General features: G+C 36.8%; 1 protein-coding gene across 8 annotated transcripts in view; it reads left to right on the top strand.

Moving 5' to 3' along the window:
• OPA1 (OPA1 mitochondrial dynamin like GTPase) overlaps nt 1–20,556 on the top strand; it is a 60,546-nt gene that overhangs the window by 29,636 nt on the left and 10,354 nt on the right. For all 8 annotated transcript variants that reach the window (XM_068953688.1, XM_068953687.1, XM_068953685.1 and 5 more), the window contains 8 exons: nt 1,834–1,999; nt 2,511–2,663; nt 3,317–3,425; nt 4,058–4,137; nt 5,442–5,582; nt 6,937–7,053; nt 8,359–8,452; nt 10,404–10,514. In XM_068953688.1, the coding sequence (XP_068809789.1) occupies nt 1,834–1,999; nt 2,511–2,663; nt 3,317–3,425; nt 4,058–4,137; nt 5,442–5,582; nt 6,937–7,053; nt 8,359–8,452; nt 10,404–10,514 (971 nt within the window). The remainder of the gene's footprint in view (nt 1–1,833; nt 2,000–2,510; nt 2,664–3,316; nt 3,426–4,057; nt 4,138–5,441; nt 5,583–6,936; nt 7,054–8,358; nt 8,453–10,403; nt 10,515–20,556) is intronic.

Genomic DNA, 20,556 nt, shown 5'->3' with positions numbered 1-20,556 from the left:
CAGATCCTGAAGTACCCTGGCCCACGTCTAGTCTGCTTCGTTTTCTGTTGTTGATCGGGTATGTTACGAAGCGTAACACAAAAGTTCCTGTGTTTTTCTTTTGAGAGTTAGAACATAGTGCTGATTCTAATTTTATAACACTTAATGAGCTTATAAAGTAGAATTAGAAATTTGAGTCAGAAAACATAATTTTGTTAGCCATTACATACAGCCTAAAAACATCAGTGCATTTGATGAATGCAAACACTTCTGTCCTGTTACAATTTCCATTCCTTCCAATTAAGTTGGATTGGAACAAGTGAAGAGAAAGTGTGCTTTTATTGGCGCGTCAGTGAAGAAGGAATGAGATTGCATTTGTTCTTAATCAGAGGACTGCCCTTCTCCTAAAGTGCATTTTTAAGTGGTAAAATCCATAACAGATGGTTTTTAGCACATCCTGTAAGTGAAATTATTTTGCTACATGCTCACTTCCTTTAAGGGTGGTTATTTTTGATCAAAGTGCATATTTGTTTGAATACTAATCAAAGCATCTTACTTTGAACAAAGGTTGTTAAGCAAAACACTTCTACTGATAACAATATTAGTTTTTATTTGTAGTGAATTTTTTTATATATTTAAATGCTTAGTTCTTTTTAGTTTTGTATAAATTCTTCTACTAGCCTAAAAATGCCAGAAATCTGGTCTAACAGTAGAGAAACTAAAGGCCTTGACCCTCATTTATACTGGCTTGTCAGGTGCACAGCTTCAAAATTTTTAAAACTCAAGAAGGATGCCTAAACAGGAAGGAAAAACTTTGAATTATGCTGCTGTTGAGACAAGAGGAGTGACGTTTGTGAGAAGTTCTTCAGTCATTCTTCTGAGATGGCCTAGTTAGAGCAGGGATATTATCAGGCATGAGGTTTGTGTCCTGAACTTTAGCCTGTGGGCTTTCGTGTTCCACCAAAAAAGACAGTTCCTTCCCTTGCCCCTTTTTACTCTTGAGGTCTCAGCTCCCACCCTTCCACCATCTCTGGCATTTGTATGACCCATTGGTAAGATGACTTAGCATACTGAGCCAGCATAAAATTAACCAAGAGAAAAAAAAAAAAAAAAACACTGTGTGGAAGCAGAAGGAGCATGACTGCCTCTGTAGTCAGTGACTGCGTGTTACACTAACTCAGCTGATTTGTCTAAGTGCATCTGCAAAGTTTTCAGAGTAAGTTTATGATTATTTGAAAAGATTGAACTAAGATTAATAAAGTTTTCCGTTATTACGTTTTGAAACGCACCATAAATAGGAAAGTGGTGCTTAGTTTTATAGTGACATCAGGCACATCTGTAAATGAATGTCAGTATATATATTGGTAAAAGGTTGGAATTCTCAGCTTACTTTCTTGTTCATTAAGCCTGGGAACAACCCGTGAAAATCCCAAGTGGAGAACTATGACACGTTCCAACAAACAAATTGGAATGCTACAGAAACAAAACACGTGCACTTTGTTTTGGGAGTGTGGACTTTTAGTCAAATCATTGCAGTGCTTGACAGTGTGCTCCCTTGTCATTCCCTCACCTTCCATGCACATGCATACGCAGCTCAGCATGCTTACACTGATGTAATTAAAGGGTGCAAAGGATCCACAAGCAGCACAGAAGTGAACTTCTGAAGCTGTGTTTGCTGCTGAAGGCAATGTGTAGCTACATCCTTAGTTCCAGTAGATATTCATTGAAGCTGTGTGCTGACGTTAAAGAAAATTTCCTATATTTCTATTCTCTCAGTGTTTTTCATAATTTGAGTGCCTACTTGCTGAACACTTTGTATTGGAAGCCATCTTATGTTATAACTTTCTATTTTAGGGAGGAGATTCTTCAGAAAACACTGTGGGAGAGGGTATCAACTCATGTGATTGAGAATATTTACCTACCAGCAGCACAGACTATGAACTCAGGGACATTTAACACCACTGTGGACATCAAACTGAAGCAATGGACTGACAAGCAACTACCTAATAAAGCAGTAGAGGTTAGAACTTTACTACTTTTATTTACCCTATCTTTTATTTAAAAAACAAACAAACCAAATGTTTTCTATTCAGAGTCTGTTAAATGAAAGCATAGCTCCAGAGATGTAAAGTGATAGTTTGAAGGACTGGCTGAAGTTCTTCTAACCAGCTTACCTGTTAGGAAGTTGCCATGATCTTGATGTCAAGAAGCATGTACGACAGGAACACTTCAAAAGTTATTTTGCTCTTCTAGTGAATGTTGCCTTATTAAAAACAAAACAAAAAAACCCAATTTGTGCAAATTTAACACAATTCCACTTGCTACAACTTAAGTAAATTTTAGTGTTAATTTTGTTAGTAATGGATAAGGCAGCAAAGGAAAAGTCAGTGACTTACTCTTATGCTTGTGCATCATCTTCAGAATGCGTGCACAAATTCGTACTTGCCAGCACTGTAAAAAAAATCTTCTTTTACCTGCTGGTACATGGCATAATGGTCCACTTCAGTAGGTGTTGTTTGCTAAATTTCTAGGTAGCATGGGAGACTTTGCAAGAAGAATTTTCCCGGTTCATGACAGAACACAAAGGAAAAGAGCATGATGATATCTTTGATAAACTAAAACAAGCTGTCAAAGAAGAAAGTATTAAACGACATAAATGGAATGAGAGAGCAGAAGATAGCCTGGTATAATGTAGCCCCTTTTTCTTTTTTCCCTCCGTGGTGATGTTGAAATAATTTTAATTTTAATCATGTTCTAAGTTGCAGGTTCATTATATTTGTTCTTTTAATATGGTCATAAAATGATAGGGAAATGCATCTATCTTTCCGTTTGTATACAGTGTTACAAGTCAATGTTTCTCTTTTTCTTTCCTTTTTTTATTACCTTTCATTAACTGTTACCCTAAATAGCAGCTAATAAAATTGTTTTGGCTCAGTTCAGGAAAATGAAGTCTTCTATGATGCGCTGGACAGACAGCCTTTTGAGAAGTGCTTAGTATCAACTCATTTGTTCTGTATAAGTGTAGCCGCATCAGATAACAGCATTTTCATCATCTTTGTAGATTTTGCAGTCCAAGGGGTTCTCATATTGTTCATCGCTTTTTTTTATGTTTGTTACGCTAGGCTAAGGAAGAGAGTTGAATTAAGGGCACAAGAAAATATTTTTGGCAGGGCTCTGAAGCTTCCTCTTGAATAAATCCAGTATGCCCACTAAATGCTATTTTCTAAATGCTATTTTTATAGACCCCAAACAGTGAAGAAAATATCAGATTATTTTTTTTTTTGCTAGTCCTGAATAAATAATATATTTTATGCTGAAATGTTGACCTGTCTTGCAGCGAGTGATCCAGCACAATGCCTTAGAAGATCGATCAATATCTGATAAACAGCAGTGGGATGCAGCTATTCATTTTATGGAAGAGACCCTCCAAAGTCGTCTGAAAGACAGTGAGTCGTGTGATATATTCCACTCTTGTATTTTTTAATCTGGGCCAATATCCTGATCTGGTTCACTCCACAGTGGTGCAAATTTTTTGTATTGGCACAGCTGAGATAGCAGAGGCAGTTTAAGTCAGCACTAATACTGATAGAGTTTGGTAAAATAAAGCCTCAGTAACCTAGTGCTATTCCTCCTGAAAAAAGGCATTTGAAAGATAAATGGTAGAGATCTATAGAATCAAAAGTCATATGCCAAACATATAAAAAAAAGTTGGATGAATTGAGGAGAATAATTGGTCCGTTTATGGTTATTGAGCATAACAATTTTGATGCAAGTTGCAACACAGGAAAATTGCAGTCTTTGGACTTGGTGAAATCCAGAAGGCTGTCTCAGTGGAGGGATGGCATGTTTCTTATATTCTTCCTTGACATATCTACCAATTCTCACTGGCAGTCATTTTTAAATTGTAGTAAGACTTTTGCTTTAAATAAAAGACATTTAACTTGAGCCCGTATGGCATGTCTTACGTTTTGGGCATATAATGTCTCTTCGTGACCTTGTACCTATTTTTAGTACTGTATACATTTCACTAGTTGCATACATTTTGAGTGATACTTAATATCATGTTTTCTTTTTTCAGCTGAATGTGTTATTGAAGATATGGTGGGTCCAGACTGGAAGAAAAGGTGGTTATACTGGGTAGGCCGCACCAAAGAACAGGTATTACCAAAAGGGAAAAAAAAAGTTTTGCATACCTTGCAATTGCTTTTATTGTTCATTAAGTTTTAAGTATTACATCACAGAGAATTGCATATAGTTTTTAATATAATTACATATCAGTTTGTAAACTGGTTTCCATTCTTTGTCTGAATTACATCTTTACTATTGTGTCATTTAGCTGAATATATTAAAGTTCTTGTAGTGGAAAGAAATTGAGGAAAACGGGATAGAAAATGGGCTGTTCTTTTGCGTACTTACAAGTATGTCCTCTGAAGCAGAAATCTCGTGCAGTTTCCTATCGTGCTTCACAGAATTTCGTTAGTAGGTGACTGTATTATTGCTAGCATTTTAGTAACAGTTGTAAATTCCGCCTGACCATTTCTATCATAACCTCTGTTCTCACTTTCCTCATAGCTTTTGGAAACGTCTACTTTTAAATTTAAATAGTTCTCTTTCCTTTCACTGCCCAGTGATGGGCTTTTTATGTTACTTTTTCTAGATATTTCTCAAACTGAATCATACTTTTAAGAAGTAAGTAGAGTTTAAAAGAATACTGCCATAATTAATCCTTTCAGAGGAAAGGGTTTTGCAGTCAACTGTGTGCAGCCAGGTATGGGAGGCAGGCAGTCATTTCAACCTGTCATACTTGAATTTAATGAGCAACAAACTGAAGGTATGACTCCATGAAAGTAGAGACCAGGCAGGCTTTCTGCTAGCTGTTAGGTGAAGGTGACATTTTCATCACTGTCACTGCTGATGCTGGGTATGTTTACCTCTGCTTATGTTTTTTATTTCTGTGTGCAGAAAATGTAAAGCCTTTGTTTTTGCTGCTGTTTGTATCAAAAGAAAATGACAAAACCAAAAATTTGCATGAAATTTTGGTTAGGCCTACTGCAGGGGCAGATGCAGCCCCAAACTAAAGAGGGGTTTGCAGAGCTGCAAAATCCCTATCATTTGATGTGAGAATGAACCAAATCAGCTGATGCTCATGGAGAGAAAGGAAGACTTAAAACCTATGTTTTTTCCCTTCCTTTCCTCTTCTGTATTTCTGTCCGCAATGAACAGGAAAAATATTATGAAAAAATGACAACTAATTAGCATTTTAAAATACTGTATTTGTATTTGTCTGTGAGTAAATGCACTTCTAGATCAGATACAAGTAAGAGTTACTAGTTTCAAAGGGATTTTCTGTTCAGACTCATTATTAAGTAATTGTTAAGTCTGCCTCCTTTATTAAGGAGGTGGAGTCAGGGATTGCCATCCCTGAGTAACTTACTAATTCTAACTGGTCATTTTTACTGCAGAATATTCGTAATGAAACAAAAAATGAGCTTGAGAAATTAATCAAATGCAATGAAGATCATGCAGCTTATCTGGCAAACGATGAAGTGACGACTGTCAGAAAGAATCTTGAAGCCAGAGGAATAACAGTGGACCCGTGTCTGGTAAGACACAACATTATGATAAAACATATGGAAGTCTTCTGTGAACATTTGTATCCTCTTTCTAGATGACGTTAAAAAGACCATATCCGAATACTTAGTTTGTCATCCAGATGTTTCCAAATGAATTATTAAATGACTGCTTGCATACAATTCACACGCTTCTCTTCTGTTGGCTGTCAGATAAGTGCAGGACACCACTTTGGAATCTGACAGTTTAGACTGAAGTCAAAATCTGCTGAGCAGATTTTCTCACCTACCAGAAAGGCCTGAATTATGGCAAGCCTGACTTAAAATTATTTTGTATGTGGTATACAGTGGTATACAGTGGAATCAAGACCCTTGTGAGCAAGATATGAGAAAACAGGTTCTGTTCTGTGTAGTTGTATGCGCGGTTTGAAGGTCATAGCTACATGCAAGAGTGGGAAACTTTGCAAAAATAGTTGCAAAAAGGCAGTTTAATAGAACTACCTTGAAGGATGGTAATGTAGGTTTAAAATGTTCGGAAAAATTATTCATTTTATTGCAGGGCAAGGCTCTTAATCATAATTAGACCTTTTATCTAATTAAATACAAGATTTTAAATGAACAGAAATTCAAATAATAAATATAGTTTTGCTTTAACAACAATTTATTTTCTGCAGTAGCTTTGGCTACCTTTCTGACATTTGTGAATGTATTTTGAGGTAGTAAAGTTATTCAAATATCTGCTGCCTATTTCCTATATAGCACTTATCACAACTTTTCACAAAAGTCAGTGTTGCGATCCATATCCTCTATATGAGGACACTAAGCGCCAATTTAGTTTTGATTTTACCTAAGCAACTTTTTTTTTTTTTTTTTTTGAAGAGTCATGTCAATGTATGTATTTAGTCGGAAGAAGTGAAACAAATAAACCAAATCAAGGAAAGTTACAAATGTTTGTTTACATAATTCACTAAGATCCATGAAATTTTTCTTTACACTTTAACCTGATCTAGCTAATAAATTAATGTTCTCCACTCAAATGTATTCTCAGTGTTAAAGTGAAAGCTGCATCATGCTAAGAGCAGCATAATTTTTCTTAATCTGGAGTATATCGTTTAAAAATGTATCTTGGCTGTAGACAATATTTTTAACCATTCAAATGTATAACAAACATAGAAGAGTAGACTGAAATTGACAAAATCATCTGTAATGTTTGCCAAATTCAGCGAAAACATTGATCATATCCTAATTGATCAATTTCTGAGAAACATTTAAATGTGTATTATGTGACAAAGATTGTGGAATTCTGAATTTTATTTTAAGATCAAATGTGATTGTTAAAGTAGAGTTTCTGTATTTATTTAATCAAATTTAAATTCTGTTTTTCTAGATTAAAGACACATGGCACCAAATTTATAGAAGATATTTCCTGAGGACTGCTTTGAGCCACTGCAATCTGTGTCGAAGAGGCTTCTATTACTATCAAAGGCACTTTGTGGACTCAGAGGTAAATTGAAGAACAGATAGACGCTTTTTTTTTTTTTTTGTCTGAATATTTATACATGTCGGTTTGAGACCTCCTCCCCCCTAAACGTTTTAAATCTAGACTAACTTTTCTTTTATATCCTTTATCTTGACTACATCGGTTTGTAATTGATAAAATTCCATCCTGGTGGTAATTGTATAAAGTGGCCACTAGGTATCAGTCTAAACGTCTGTTACTTATCAACGTGTATTGAAAAGACACAGCTAAAAAACAGTATTACACAGCTATTGACTGATATTTAAAATTCAGAGAAAACATGAAGTAAGGCATTTTTTGTGGGATAAGTCTGATAAATAGGTTTTTTGAGTTAATGTTTGGAACCACAGGTGATTCATAATAAAAATAAACCACAGAGCTTTCAGCTGGACCTTTTCAGTTAAATCAGTTGCTGCTTTTGTAGAGCCAAATTTGGAAAACAAATGACAGTACACACGAAATCACACCAAGAAAAAACATACTTTTCTTATCACTGTTTTTTTAAATCAAAGAGAAATTACTGAAAAGGTAGATGTCTTCACTTTCCTTGGAGCGTTGCTTTGCTTTTAAATGAGAAACAATGATCTCCATGGAGCTAGAAATCTTTACTAGTGCAGAAATGACCTTGGAATCTCGACTACAAGCAAAGACAAGAAAAAAGAATGGGAGAGAATGAGATCATGGGATGGAGAGCTGCTATTCTGTGGTATCCAACCTCTTCTTTCTTGTTATTGTCTTTTTAAGTAGTCCTGCTGTGAAGATAGTACTCCTTCCTGCCATCCTCCCAGATGCAGAAACTATCTCTTCTGTTGTTAATTAATATAGCCCTTAGCCCAGCACTGTCTTCAGAAGCATTTGTCGGACTGGTAGTCACAATATAGACTTTAGCTTTGTGAAGTCCTTTCAATGTGCTTGTTAGGGACAAGTGTGTTGTGAGCATTAGGTTATGCACATACTGTATGTAAGCTGTGGTGTAAATTGCTGTTTAGTAATACAATAAAAGTAATGCAATAAGAATGTTGATACAGCTCTTTCTGTTGAAAAATGAAAATAGTGGATCTAGAGAAAATGCAAGATAATTAAATATGGCTTAGACGGTTCTTGACAGCATTTTTGGCATATTTTGTTGTTACTTATCCCACAGAATAACTGCTGTTATTGTGCAAGATCAGGAGGTGTATACGTGAGTTTGCGGTTGTCATTAAGAGTGTATGTCAAGGGATTCTTGTAAAAGCATACGATGTTCAGTGGACATCAGAGGACTAATGCTAAAAACTTTCCTTATTTCAGCTTGAATGTAATGATATTGTCCTCTTCTGGCGAATACAGCGAATGCTGGCGATTACAGCAAATACGCTGAGGCAGCAGCTTACTAACACCGAAGGTAAAGCTCATAGTCGGTTGTGGTGTTTGAAGCAAAAAATAATAATTTAAAAAACTTCTAGTGCTCTTCTACCTGCATGTTCGTTTCAAGTTCATGATGATGGGCTGTTTTCTTGTTTCCTGGTTAAGTGATTAAAGGACACAATGTAGAGATTTAATGTAAATAGAATGTCCAATATTTTAAACTGAGAAAAGTGTTTTAATTATTTTCAGTTTGTGATACTAATGTCAATATCTCTTTCTAAGCAGAAAGAATTTCGATAAATAGCCGCTGTGTTCTTCCTTGTCAGGTCAATCTTGCTGTAGCTTTTAATTAAAAATGTTTGATATCAAATATAAATTGTAATTAATTTTTAAAGCCATGCAAATGTGCCAGGCGATATTCTAGATAAGCATATAATTTGGCAGGTTCCTTGTAAAACGTTATTTATGCAGAAATCAGCTGATGCCATGGTTTAACTACTACTAATAACCTTTTATATGTAAAATATACTTTTTCAAACTAGCTTATTGAAGAAAGTTCAAGGAAAAGGTTTGAACCTGTCATGTGTCCTGCAAATCACTCTCCATAGAGAAGAAAATGCCCCTAAATGTAGAAAGCCACCTAGCTGATTGACAAATGCTGCCAGACTGAGAATCTGCAAAAAATTTCCTGAAGTGTGTAGGACTTCAGCCGTGTAGAACTTCTAAATCACAACCCATCCCTGGAGTTCCTCCAAAGAGTAGGTTAGGGTCATGTGGAATGCCAGGGCAACGGACTGGCTAGGTAAAATGGAGCTTAGGGCACAGGAAGGGAAGTCACTTATTTAAGGCTTCTCTCAAGGCAGTGGCATAGCTAGGAGTAGAAACCAGTTGTCCTGGATCTCAGCTGAGAATTCTGTCCTTTAGGAGGTATTTCCTCTAAGTATGAAAGGCAAGGATCTCATTGTTAAGATGAGATATGATACTGCTTTAAAGAGTTTGACTCCTGGTAGGCTTCTATTTACAGCAAATCCCTGTATGTGTCGCCAGTTCTTTAATACCACACTGCTAACTGTCATCATTACCTTGTTTTCCATCCTTTGCCTTTAATTGACTTGGCCTTGATTCACCAGAGGAAGATGTTGACATTGAAAATGTAACTGTTCAGAAAGAGGCAGCAAGGATACTCGCACTGAAAGATTTATGTTGGTCGTTCAGTCTCAAAGAAGAAACTGCTGAACTGAACAGACAGCAAAGCAGTTTTTCCCATAAGAATTAATGCTCCAGAAGATTTCAGGTGCTGAAAAGCCAGCCTCTACAGAGCCAGCATCTCCTCCAGCTGATGATCCTGGTGATCATACTCTTTCCTCTCCGTGCTCCTTGTCATATATGTGGTCCCTGTGTATTTACAACAGGTGAATTTTTGAAGCCCTTGTAGGTATCTCCCCTTCCCCCACTAGTGATTCTTATGGGAAAAATTGCTTCACTTTATTTATACGGTATCACTAATGGTTGCACGTCTCAGGAGAGTATCTTCAGTAGATGGTGGATTTTGTCTGGTTCTGAGTACAAATCCAAACTCATTTTAAAAAAAAAAAAAAAAGGTACTTCATAATGTATGCATTCAATTTATTTTTTAAGTCATTACTGTATTGTTACAGGGAGACTCTTCCAAAATAGTAACTGAACTCTCTTTTAAGTTGAGATATTTTTCTGTCTCCTAAAAAGTCACCCAATAATAAAATTATTCAGAGAGAAAATATCCTTTTAAGTTTGAACATGTCCCTCTTAAAGAATTAACTGTCTCATCAGAGTGAACAAGAGGCTTATGTGTTCAGAAGTTTATTTTTTTTCTCCAACTGGATTAGTTTGTCTGGTAACATATATTGCATCTCCCAAAAACCTTTCCTAAGTTTTATCTTTAGACCATTACAGGTGCAAAGTGTTACCACTCCTTTTTTCTTTTTTTTTTTTTTTCCCCCCTTCTTCAGTAAGACGCTTGGAGAAGAATGTTAAGGAAGTGCTGGAAGACTTTGCTGAGGACAATGAAAAAAAAGTTAAGCTACTAACTGGCAAAAGGGTCCAGCTGGCAGAGGATCTCAGTGAGTACATGCTCCATTAGTGTTTTAGAACTGACTTGAAATGAAACAATTAAATTCTGACTACTATTCTTACAGGCAGAAAAGTAAAGCTGAGCTCACTTAATGCTATGTGGGACATTCATGTGCTAGTGTTTGACAAGCATTACAAATAGACCTTTTGAATACGGTCGAATCTCATTGATTCAGTGGTGGACATGGGTGGTGCAAAGTATAAAACAGCATAATCTAAACTAGATGTAAATTCACTGATTAAAAGTACATTACCTCAGTATATTGAAAAACATAGTCAAAAAGAGTAGTGTTGTAAATAAGAAGGAAAGTTCTTGTTTCCCAGGTACAACATGGTTAATCTGTACCTCAGAGAACTGTCTCTGGGTGATTCGAACTTGACAGTATAAGGAGGTTTTGATCCCACCTTTTTTCTTTCATTAGGTGAATTATGTTGCCTTCCCACAGATAGTGCTGACCTGACTTTTAACACAGATTTAACCCTGTCAAAACTGAATATCAGATACGCTTTTTTTTTTTTTAATTAAGGTGAGATTGCCATTGTATTAAGAGTTTTAACAAGGAAGAAAATCTAGATTTAACTTTCTAGAAGGATTACAATATTTAGTGCTTGGAGTCACCCAGAAACTGTTAAGAGTTCTGTTGTTACTGCATGGAGGTTTTAAACAGTGAAAGATTTTTAAATGGCCGGGGCAGGCCATGCCAGATGATACTCCTGTCTACCTGCACGTCCAGGAAGGTTTAGTAGGCCTTTTAGCTAATGAAACTAGCTCTTGTACATATGTAGGGTTTTTGGTAGCGTTCCCCTGGCATTCTGTGAGATTTGTACCCAAACCCCACCTGCACGCTTGGCAGGAAAAAAAAAAAGTGCTGTGTAAAACTTTTTTTTTTTTTTTTAAAAAAAAGGGCAATAAATAATATTTATGTAGATGCATAAATATCTGCATTTTGAGATCAGTGGCGACCTTCTTTGTTTTATCTTTGTTTTATCTTTGGTTTGAGTGTTTGATGCAGCAATTAGTTTGCTCCTAACATAAGACTTTGGATCTTTAATTCTGAACACTGTGTTGAGTGTTTCTCTTTTATTTCTTCTTTTATTTAGCCATGTACTGATTTCTAAGGCTCAGTGGGACAGAAGAGCATATAACTGCTCTTGCAGTTTCCTATGTGTGAATTATGTTTTGATGTCTTCCAGTTTTTGACATGCATAAAGGTCATATAAAACAAATGTTTTGCTTACAATAAAAATCTAAGGTTTTATCTTTGGCAGTGCTGGTTTGATTACACTGGAAGTGTTATCTTTAAGTTAAAAACCCAGGTAACTATGGCATGCATTTGACTTTTAGAAAGTGTTGCTGTAGTATTTTGGAACGGCGAGTAGCAGCTTTAGTGTACTTAGCCCAAACAGGCTTTTTATGCTGTTTGGACTCTGAAACAGCTGGTGTGACTGTATATACTTATTATTGGTGCAAAATGGTAACCGAACATCCTGTCTCGCTTTTAAAGCATTGTATCAGTCTTGGTGTAGCCCTCTGTTTACATTGGAAAGTATTTCACGCAGTGAGGCTTTTTCCTCTTTATTTTCAGCTTACTTTGAGTAAAATTAGTAATAAGCTGCATAGTGGGACATAGATGAGGCAATGATCTCCTTTTATTAGTGAGCAGTGTTTCTTGCTTTCTGACAAGTGTTGTCTTGCTTTTTTTTTCCCTGAGCAAATACTGTTATGGTGTGAAATTATTGCTAATTTTGATTTATTCTTAAATATTCCATATTTCAAAGCAAAATAGACAGAACACTAAAAAAATACAGAGCATTTAAGTTCACCTGCTTTTATTTAGCACTGAAATTGACTTGGGATTTTAGCGTTGTCAGTTTTGCTTCTCACCAGCATTAGGAATAGCTTTCCATTTCAAAGCAGTAGCAGCTGGGGTCATCTTATAAACTATGACTAGACCTGTAAGAGCAGTCTGCCTGTGTGTTTATGATCAGAACTATCTGTGCATTAGTAAGTTTGCTTCATTTGTTTAGTATGCATTTCATAAATTACAGTGTAGCTAAAACGCCATCACTGCACTATATTTCTTCAGGTCCAGGTCACAAATGACAGGCACATTTTTTTAATGAAATAATCATTATTCGGTGCAAAACGATGTGTGCTGACCTATTCTGTTTTATTGTACCTATGGAAAGATTTTAAAACTATCATTGCTTAGGTCTGCACTCAAATCAGAAGCGTTCTCTGCTTTCTGCATGCTTTTATTGCTAAGTGGTTATATTTTTATGGGCAAATGACAGGGAAAAAGGATTTCTTTGCCTTCCCCTCAGTGAACAGAAAGCTTGTCTTTGTTACAATCTTTTATGCTCCTGAGACAGACCTGTTTTGATAGCATAGAGCCACCTGAGAGCTCAATGCTCTACAAGTAATTTCCTCTTACAGCATGCAGTAGCGATCAGGATTCTGCTTAAGGAAAGAAAATCCTCACTCCCACAACACGTGTTCATAAAGTGTTTGTATTTTAGTTAGGAATGGAGCGGAAGGGATCTCCTGAGTCATGAAATCCAGTCTCCTTCTGTTGCAGGCAGCTGCGTTTATATAGTCCGGGTCATTCACATATCTTGAGCTCCATCTTTTCATCAGTTAACTTGTTAGTGCTCGCTGTTCATGCAGCGAATCTGCTCCAGAATATCATTCCGATGGTTACAAACTCTTTTTTAATTTCCAGCCTAAATTTGTTAATGTGCTGCTGTTAATGAGCTTCCTGATTTGAAACTCTGCTTGTAAATCTAAATTTTTTTAAATACCTGAGTTTGGGGCGGTTCTGTCTTGATACCGATAACACAGCAACACTGTCTCGCTTACGCTACAGCATAAGGACCCACCTCATAGTGAAAGCCCGTAAACATCTCAGAACTTACTGGAGCAGCTCTTCTGTCAGTATTCTCAATCCTCGAATGCTGTTTTAGCTCTGTACGCAGTCGCCTTCACGTCCTGCTTCTCCTCAGTGTTTACTTCAGATTTTATTCTAGATATCTTAAAGACTCTAAACAGACCCTTGGCGCAGATTCTAACAAATTACAAAGTTTGTAATGTACTGATACAAGAATTATGCATCATGATACTTATTCTAGAGAACAAATATTAAATTTTTGGAAATAAATAAGCCCTAGGACTAGGGACATCTGGAAGACAGATATGCATAAGATATAAAAAGGGGTAGAGCTAAAGATGAATAGTCAAATTGGGAAAAGTGACTTTAAAAACTTTTTTTCAATGCTGCAAACCTGTAAGAATGGCTGTAATGAAGTAGGCCTGTGGTCTGTGTGTCCAAGTATCCTGTCCCTGGCAATGAGCAGGTGCGGGTGCTTGGGGAACAGTGTAAGAACAGGTTAAGCATATAGTGATACTTCCCTGGTATGCTTTCCCGGCATCTAACAGTCTGTTGTTCCAAGATTTTCTTAATCCTGAGGTAATACCTTTTGTGGTTAATAGCCCTTCATGGATTTTTTTTTTCCTCTTATGAATTTCTCTAATTGCTTTTTGAACTCACGTAAACTTTGGCATCTGCAACATCCTGTGGCAATTAGTTCCAGCGTTTAACTACACATTGTGTGAAAAAGTACTTCCTTTTGTTTGTTTTTGAGCCACCTGCCAGTTTCATTTGAGAAAATAGATTCTCCTTAGTTCCTGCACTGTGAAAAACATTGAATAATCTTTCTCTATTCACTTTTTGTGCCACTCATGATTTTATAGATGTTTCTACTGCCTGCACTCGCTCTTCTCTTTCCTGGATTGAAAAGTCCTAATCTGTGTGCGCCTTGTACGGACGTTACTTCCTGGCTTCAGTCAGCCTTGTCGCTTTTGTCCTCTTTTTAGTAATACTAAATTCTTTTTGAGAGGAAGAACAAAACTGCATACAGTATTCAAGATATATCTGTATTATGGCTATATGCAGTGGCATTGTAATGCTTTTGTTTTTTTAATCTAGCCTTTTACTAATAATTACTCGCAGTCCATTCCCTTTTGTGACTGCTGCTGCGCAGTGGAGCTGATGCTTGTGCAGGACTATCTGTTAAACCTTCCAGATACTTCTGTGAGAAATAATAGCCGGTTTAGAGCCCATCAGCATAATTATTTTCCATACCACATTTTTCAACTGTAGGGAGAGTTGAGAAAATTTTACTGTTTTGCTCAGGATGTGGAAAGGAGGAAACTGCCATCTGTCACTTACTCGTCTAATCGGGAACTTTAGACGTAGTCAGCAATTGGTAGGAACCAGTTGTGATGCGGCTATTTGCAACCTTCTTCATAACTCTGTTGTAATATCAAGAGGTTCTTCCCCTAAGTTATCTTGTCAGTTGAAAAACCCGCCCAAGTCTTTCACCCTAGCCTCGTCTACAGCTACAAGAATTACAGTTGCCTTCCAGTCGGTGCCTGCGTCTCGTTGCCAAAGGACAAGGTAGTTTGTCTTGAAACTTGTACTCCACACAACTTAGCATCTTACTGTATGCTTAGTTAAACCTTAAATGTAGGATGAGCAAGGTCCTGGAAGAAGTAAAATAGGGTAGAGGGAGCTAAAAGATGAATGCTTACTATTATGCTTTTAAAGGAGATTTTCCTCTCATAGAACTGCCTTTTGTCAGGACTACCTTCTCTGTGTTGTATGCTTTAAGGCATGCAACACGTGCTGGAGAGAAACTCGCTCGTACGGCGGGTCCCAGTCCCTGCAGATGCCTAAGGCGGTGGTGTGCCTGGGTGTGCGTAGCTGTGCACAGAGCTTTTTCGATTGTTCTAAAATCCTGCCTGATGTAGGCTTTTTGAAAATTAGTTACCCTTTGTTTGCACAGTATTTTAGAAGATGGATCAGTCAGTGTATGTCCTTTAATTCTCTCAGTAAATTTTTGTAATATTTACCAGTTAATGCTGTTGTCTGCTGCGTCTATGTTTAACCTTTTTGAAGTGATTGATGTTAAACATTCAAGCAGACAGTCTCTGAACTTACCGAAAGTTTTTACATTTGAAAAAATAGATTTTTTTCTGCAGTATTTGTTAAAGCTGCAAAACTGTCGTCCTTTTATTAGTTTGAGGACCTTTTTCATGGTATTATTAACGCTGATTAATTACTTATAAAAAGCTGAATTGTTTGTGATGTCAAACCTTCCCTGCTTGTTTGAAAGAGCTATATCCGTATAATGATTTGCAATATCGGACGATATACTTTTTTTTTTCCTAGAAAAAAAAAGAATATAAGTGAAATGATTTCATTTCCAGATAAATAATTTCTTCTGTCTGCTATTTTATTTTTAACATAAATGACAGTAGTAATTTTAGCAGAAGTGCTGTACGGTTCTACACAAAATTGATTGCATGTGGATAAATTTCAACTTTCTATTGACAACTTCTTAACATTGCTAGTTTTTATGGTTGAGCCCCATAGTGAAAGGCTTCCCAGAACTACCAAACTGTTTCCAGAATTCCACTCTGCTGGTCTTAATTTCTCTTATATAAAAGGCCGAAGCAAACTTCCTCGATAGTGTGAACTTTCTACTGTGGTTAAGTTGCTCTACAGCTTTCCAACACAAGATGGCAATGACTGGCCGTTGTAGAAGTGGTGAGGGTTAGCACGCCAGCCCAGCTGGTGCCAAGCCTTCTGTCTCTGGTGACCGCTTCTCTTTGCCCAGGCAGCAGGCGTTTGTTTCTTCAGTGTTAGGTTTTTTTTCTTCTGGAAGGAGGATGCGCTTGCCCAGCCTTGCCCTTCTCGTTTTCTGCTCTCTATTTTCTCATTTTGCAATTCATGGTCATTTTTTCCTCAGTTACATGATTCTCCTTGGCAACTATATAGCAAGGTTTATTTTAACAAACTATTTTGCTAAATAACTATTACAAACTGAATACTTCAACCATTGGGGAAAGGAAATGAGAGCTTCTGGTGTCTTATCCAAAACTTGAGATATATATGTAGAGAAAGAGAGAGAGAGGTGTGTGTGTGTGCATGTGTGTATTATATGTATTTGTATTGTAATAGCATTTAAAGCATGGTAGGTGGTGCACAAGTACATAGAATATTTAAGATGAATCCTAGTTTCAGTCCAGTCAGCAGGAACTTTACTGTTGACTTTATTAGAGACTAAATTTTACTGACTCCAAAGAAATATACACATGCTCCACCTTCCCTTATTTCCTCTCCCTTATTCCTTTTAAACAGCTTAACTGTGAATGTTACAAAGGTATTGTTTATGTAAAAATGTGATTTCTGCCCAGGATAAACACATGCAAGAGCAGTACATGCAAAGCTGCTTTCCTGAGTCAGCATGCTTTTTTTTCATCCAGCATCCTATTTCCTCCCACGTTAAAAAAACAGAATAAAAAGAAAACCCAGACCTTCACTAAATCATAGGTAAAATCAAGTGCACTTATGCAGGGCTGGTCATTGCTAGAAGGTGGGAAGGGATTTGTAGAATGCCTGTGGAAATTTGATCCTGAAACTACTAGGTATGAACGCAAAGGGGTCAGCCTCCAAGTCCGTTTTGTCAGTCATACTGACACCTGTACAGGTGTCATGGGCTGCCTGAGACTTTGTTCTGCACCAAAGCCTCTTGCAACTTTGAGGACTGAGCCCCCCACATGAAGAAAAGATTCTTAGCTTACGGCCATTTATTTAAATTCTGCAGTAAATTTGTAATATATAAAATAAAACAGTATGTAGAGTTTAAGTATTTTCTTGTAAAGGCTTAAGTGTATCAAAATTAAATAAACTAGTGCTATACAAAATGCTTTCAAGTTTAAAGCTATTACTTTAAAGTCTAATACTTTTTCTCTTGTATTGGATCCATTAGAGTTGAGTCTAAACCTTGCAGTTATATGACACTGCATCTTATTTTGCAAACTTTCTTTTAGCGTGGATGATTTAATATCATATATGAATATAATATGCAAACATAACTTGCTCTTTTAATTTAGTTACAAAGATAACACTAGCTAAGGTTGGTATTTCCATATGCAAATAGTTACTAACCCAGAATCTGGAATTTTTATTATATGTTTGGCTCAGTTGAGTGGGCTCTGTTGTGCGCCTGTTTAGCAAACTTGATTTAAATGTGAGTCAGTCATCTTTTTCTTTTTGTTATGCATTTATGCAAAGTTGAGGAGAATATCTGTGAGCAGTACTTTGCAGAGGATAACAACTTGTTCTGTGGTTACATTTTTTTTTTTCTTTTGTTGCAATACGCTGTGGAATAAAAATGCTGCATAAAACTAATCTTATCCTGCGGTCATTACTGTAGTCTAATTAAATTTCAGACCCTTGAGATGACTGTCCAACAGTATTTCGATTTGAACTCTGTCCTACATGACATTGTCGATTACATATACTCCTTAAAAATCATGCTTTGGCTTGGCTTCTCAAGCCTTTGCTCACTTTTTTTTTTTTTTTTTTAATGAGCTTTACCTTCTGAAGGTCAAAGGGTTTTACGAGGGAAGCGCCCCATTGTAGGGGGAAAGTTCTTCTCTTAAATAGGCAGATCTCTGATAACTTCCCCCTCGAAACCAGCCGGCAGACAAAACAGGCAAGTGGTAGTGGCCCTCATATTGGTGTTTACAATGTTTGTTCAGAGCCACCATAGTGTTTGCAAGACACAGAAAAAAGGAAAAATTATGAAGATATCTCTTGTATAGAGCCCAGAGGTTGTCCCCGCTGCACAAGGGGTTCTCCAAGACAGGCCTGGAAGAGGAATGCATCCTAGGGAACCTCAAAGGAGTAATCTATAAGGATCTGCAGAACTATGATTATTATGAGCTCTCAGTGTGCCTAAATATTGCACTTTTAGCAGCTTTTTAGAACTTTTAGAAGCTTTTTAGAAGAAGAAAAAAAAAAGTCACTTCAAGGTAGCGAGATTTTTCAGAGAAGTGGCAGCAGCTTTGTTTTGCTCATCTCTCTCAGTGGTGTTCTTGGGAGGAACACAGTAGCTATAGTATGATCTTGAGCTGACAAAAGCTTGTACCAGGAGATGCTGTGGCCTTCTGACCAGACAAAAGTAAAGCAGCCATTTCTCTCTGGGCATCATCCAACGGATCTCCAAACTGAAATAAGCAAGTACAGGGATCTTCACAGTCTTCCACTGGCGGCTTCCACCAGGAAGTTCATATAGCCTGTGTCTTATCAGCGCCTGACCCTCGGTTAGAACATATGCATCTCTGCCCAAATCTCAGTCAGTCAAATAAAGTGCTCCTGTGGGCTGTCTGTGTTTAATGAACTTTTGCTGGTGGCGGTATGATTCCCCTACTCCCTTTGAATTCTGTAGAGGTCCTAGTGCACCTTTGAATTGGAAGTCAGGGAAAACATGCTTGGAATCAGGCTGTGCAGTCATGTCTTCCGTTTCCCCTGCCTCCCGCCAACAGCATAAGAATAAAACGTATCCAGTTATTTTTCGTAGGTTTGCTAACTTGCCTTTAATCTGTTAGAATGCAAATTGATTTTTTTTGCATAATTATCTTGTTTTTAGTTCCGTAGAGCCAGTTTATGAAATTATCCAAGTGAGTCTGCTTTGACACAGAGGAAACCAGCTAAACTTTTAAGTTCTTTGTTCTTTGAGTTTCGGGGCAGCTGCATGAAGCTAACGAATTAAAGCCAGAAGAATGTGTAGGACGGTTTGTGTCAAAGTGCAGATAAGGTAGTTCCTGCTTTATATCATTGCAGAAAGTGCTTTAAAAAGCTCCAGCTTCTCAGAGAGGGAAGTAATCCTCTAGGGAGAATAAACATCAATTGTAAACCTCCTGTGATGGAGTGACGGTTTACTTAACTTAAGAATCCCAGATGACCAAAATCTATCTGCTGTGATTCCTTAAAGTTATTGATGAAGAGTTAGGCACCGATGTCCAGGCTCTAAAACGGATCCTTACAAAGTTTAGTGCATTTGTCACTGACTAAGCCAAATCTATCACTTAAAGTTGACATTGAAAATTAACGATAAAATGGTGCATGAGTAATGACGTATTTAATGCCTGTTAATCTTACCTTAGATCAAAGCCCCTTATTCTTGAGGGTCATCCTGATGATGTCTGCCAAACTTAATTTTTTCCTAAAATTCTTTTAATGATGCGAGTATCAGAACATCTAATTGGATGCTATTTTCTTTTTACTACTAGTTGCTTATTAGGGTAGCTATTAATCAAAATTAAAATAAAGAAGCTTTTATTATAGGGAGTATTACCATTGGTATAAACGCAAACTTCTGAATTAACCATTGTGTGTATTTGTCTTGGACTAATATGGAACTATTGAATGGATTTTTCAGATCTCCAGAAGCTGAAGAAACTGGTATCGTGGGAGTTGCACATTTTTAACACTGTAGTGAATTTTGCTTTGCTTCTAATGTAGAAGTCCATATTAAAATAGAAGGGAAAGAAGTATTGTCATCTAGGAATGATAGCAAACTTAAAAAAGTAGTAGAACAACCTGTTTTACTTCAGGGCATGATGACATTCTGACTCTCAGAAATAAAGTTCACTGTTATTCTTAACTAAACATTTATCTCATTATCATTTCATTATATTTTAAGAGAGCTTCACAAAAGTATTCCAGATAGCTGGATAATACATCAGAGTGCAGTTTATTTTGGGTAGAGACCAACATATATCAGTTATTTATAATATTAAAGTTCCCTTACAGTTTTATAGCTCCAGGGATACAGTAGCATTTACACAAGTAACTTACATTTTTAGCTACATACATGCTTTGCGCATCAGTAGAAAAAGCGAAGCTTTTTACAGCACCAGATGAATCACTGAGTAATATATCACTGAGTAATATTTCTGGTGCCTTTATTTTCTACTATTTTCTACTATTTTCTACTTTTAACCTAGTTCCACCCAAGTTACTGAGTACCATTTTGTTCTCATTCATTCTAGCTTGAAAATTGATTTTGAAACAAAATCTTTGTGTGTCTGGAAGTCTGATTCAAGATGTTTTTCTTACCAGGTTTCCATGTCATTCTGCCATTAAGCACCTTCTAGCTCTTTAGTAAGCAATATAGCTG

Source organism: Struthio camelus, chromosome 9 (assembly GCF_040807025.1).
Source record: "Struthio camelus isolate bStrCam1 chromosome 9, bStrCam1.hap1, whole genome shotgun sequence".
Taxonomy (NCBI): Eukaryota; Metazoa; Chordata; class Aves; order Struthioniformes; family Struthionidae; genus Struthio; species Struthio camelus.
The sequence above is the reverse complement of the archived record's forward strand: the minus strand, read 5'-3'. Positions and strand labels throughout refer to the sequence as shown.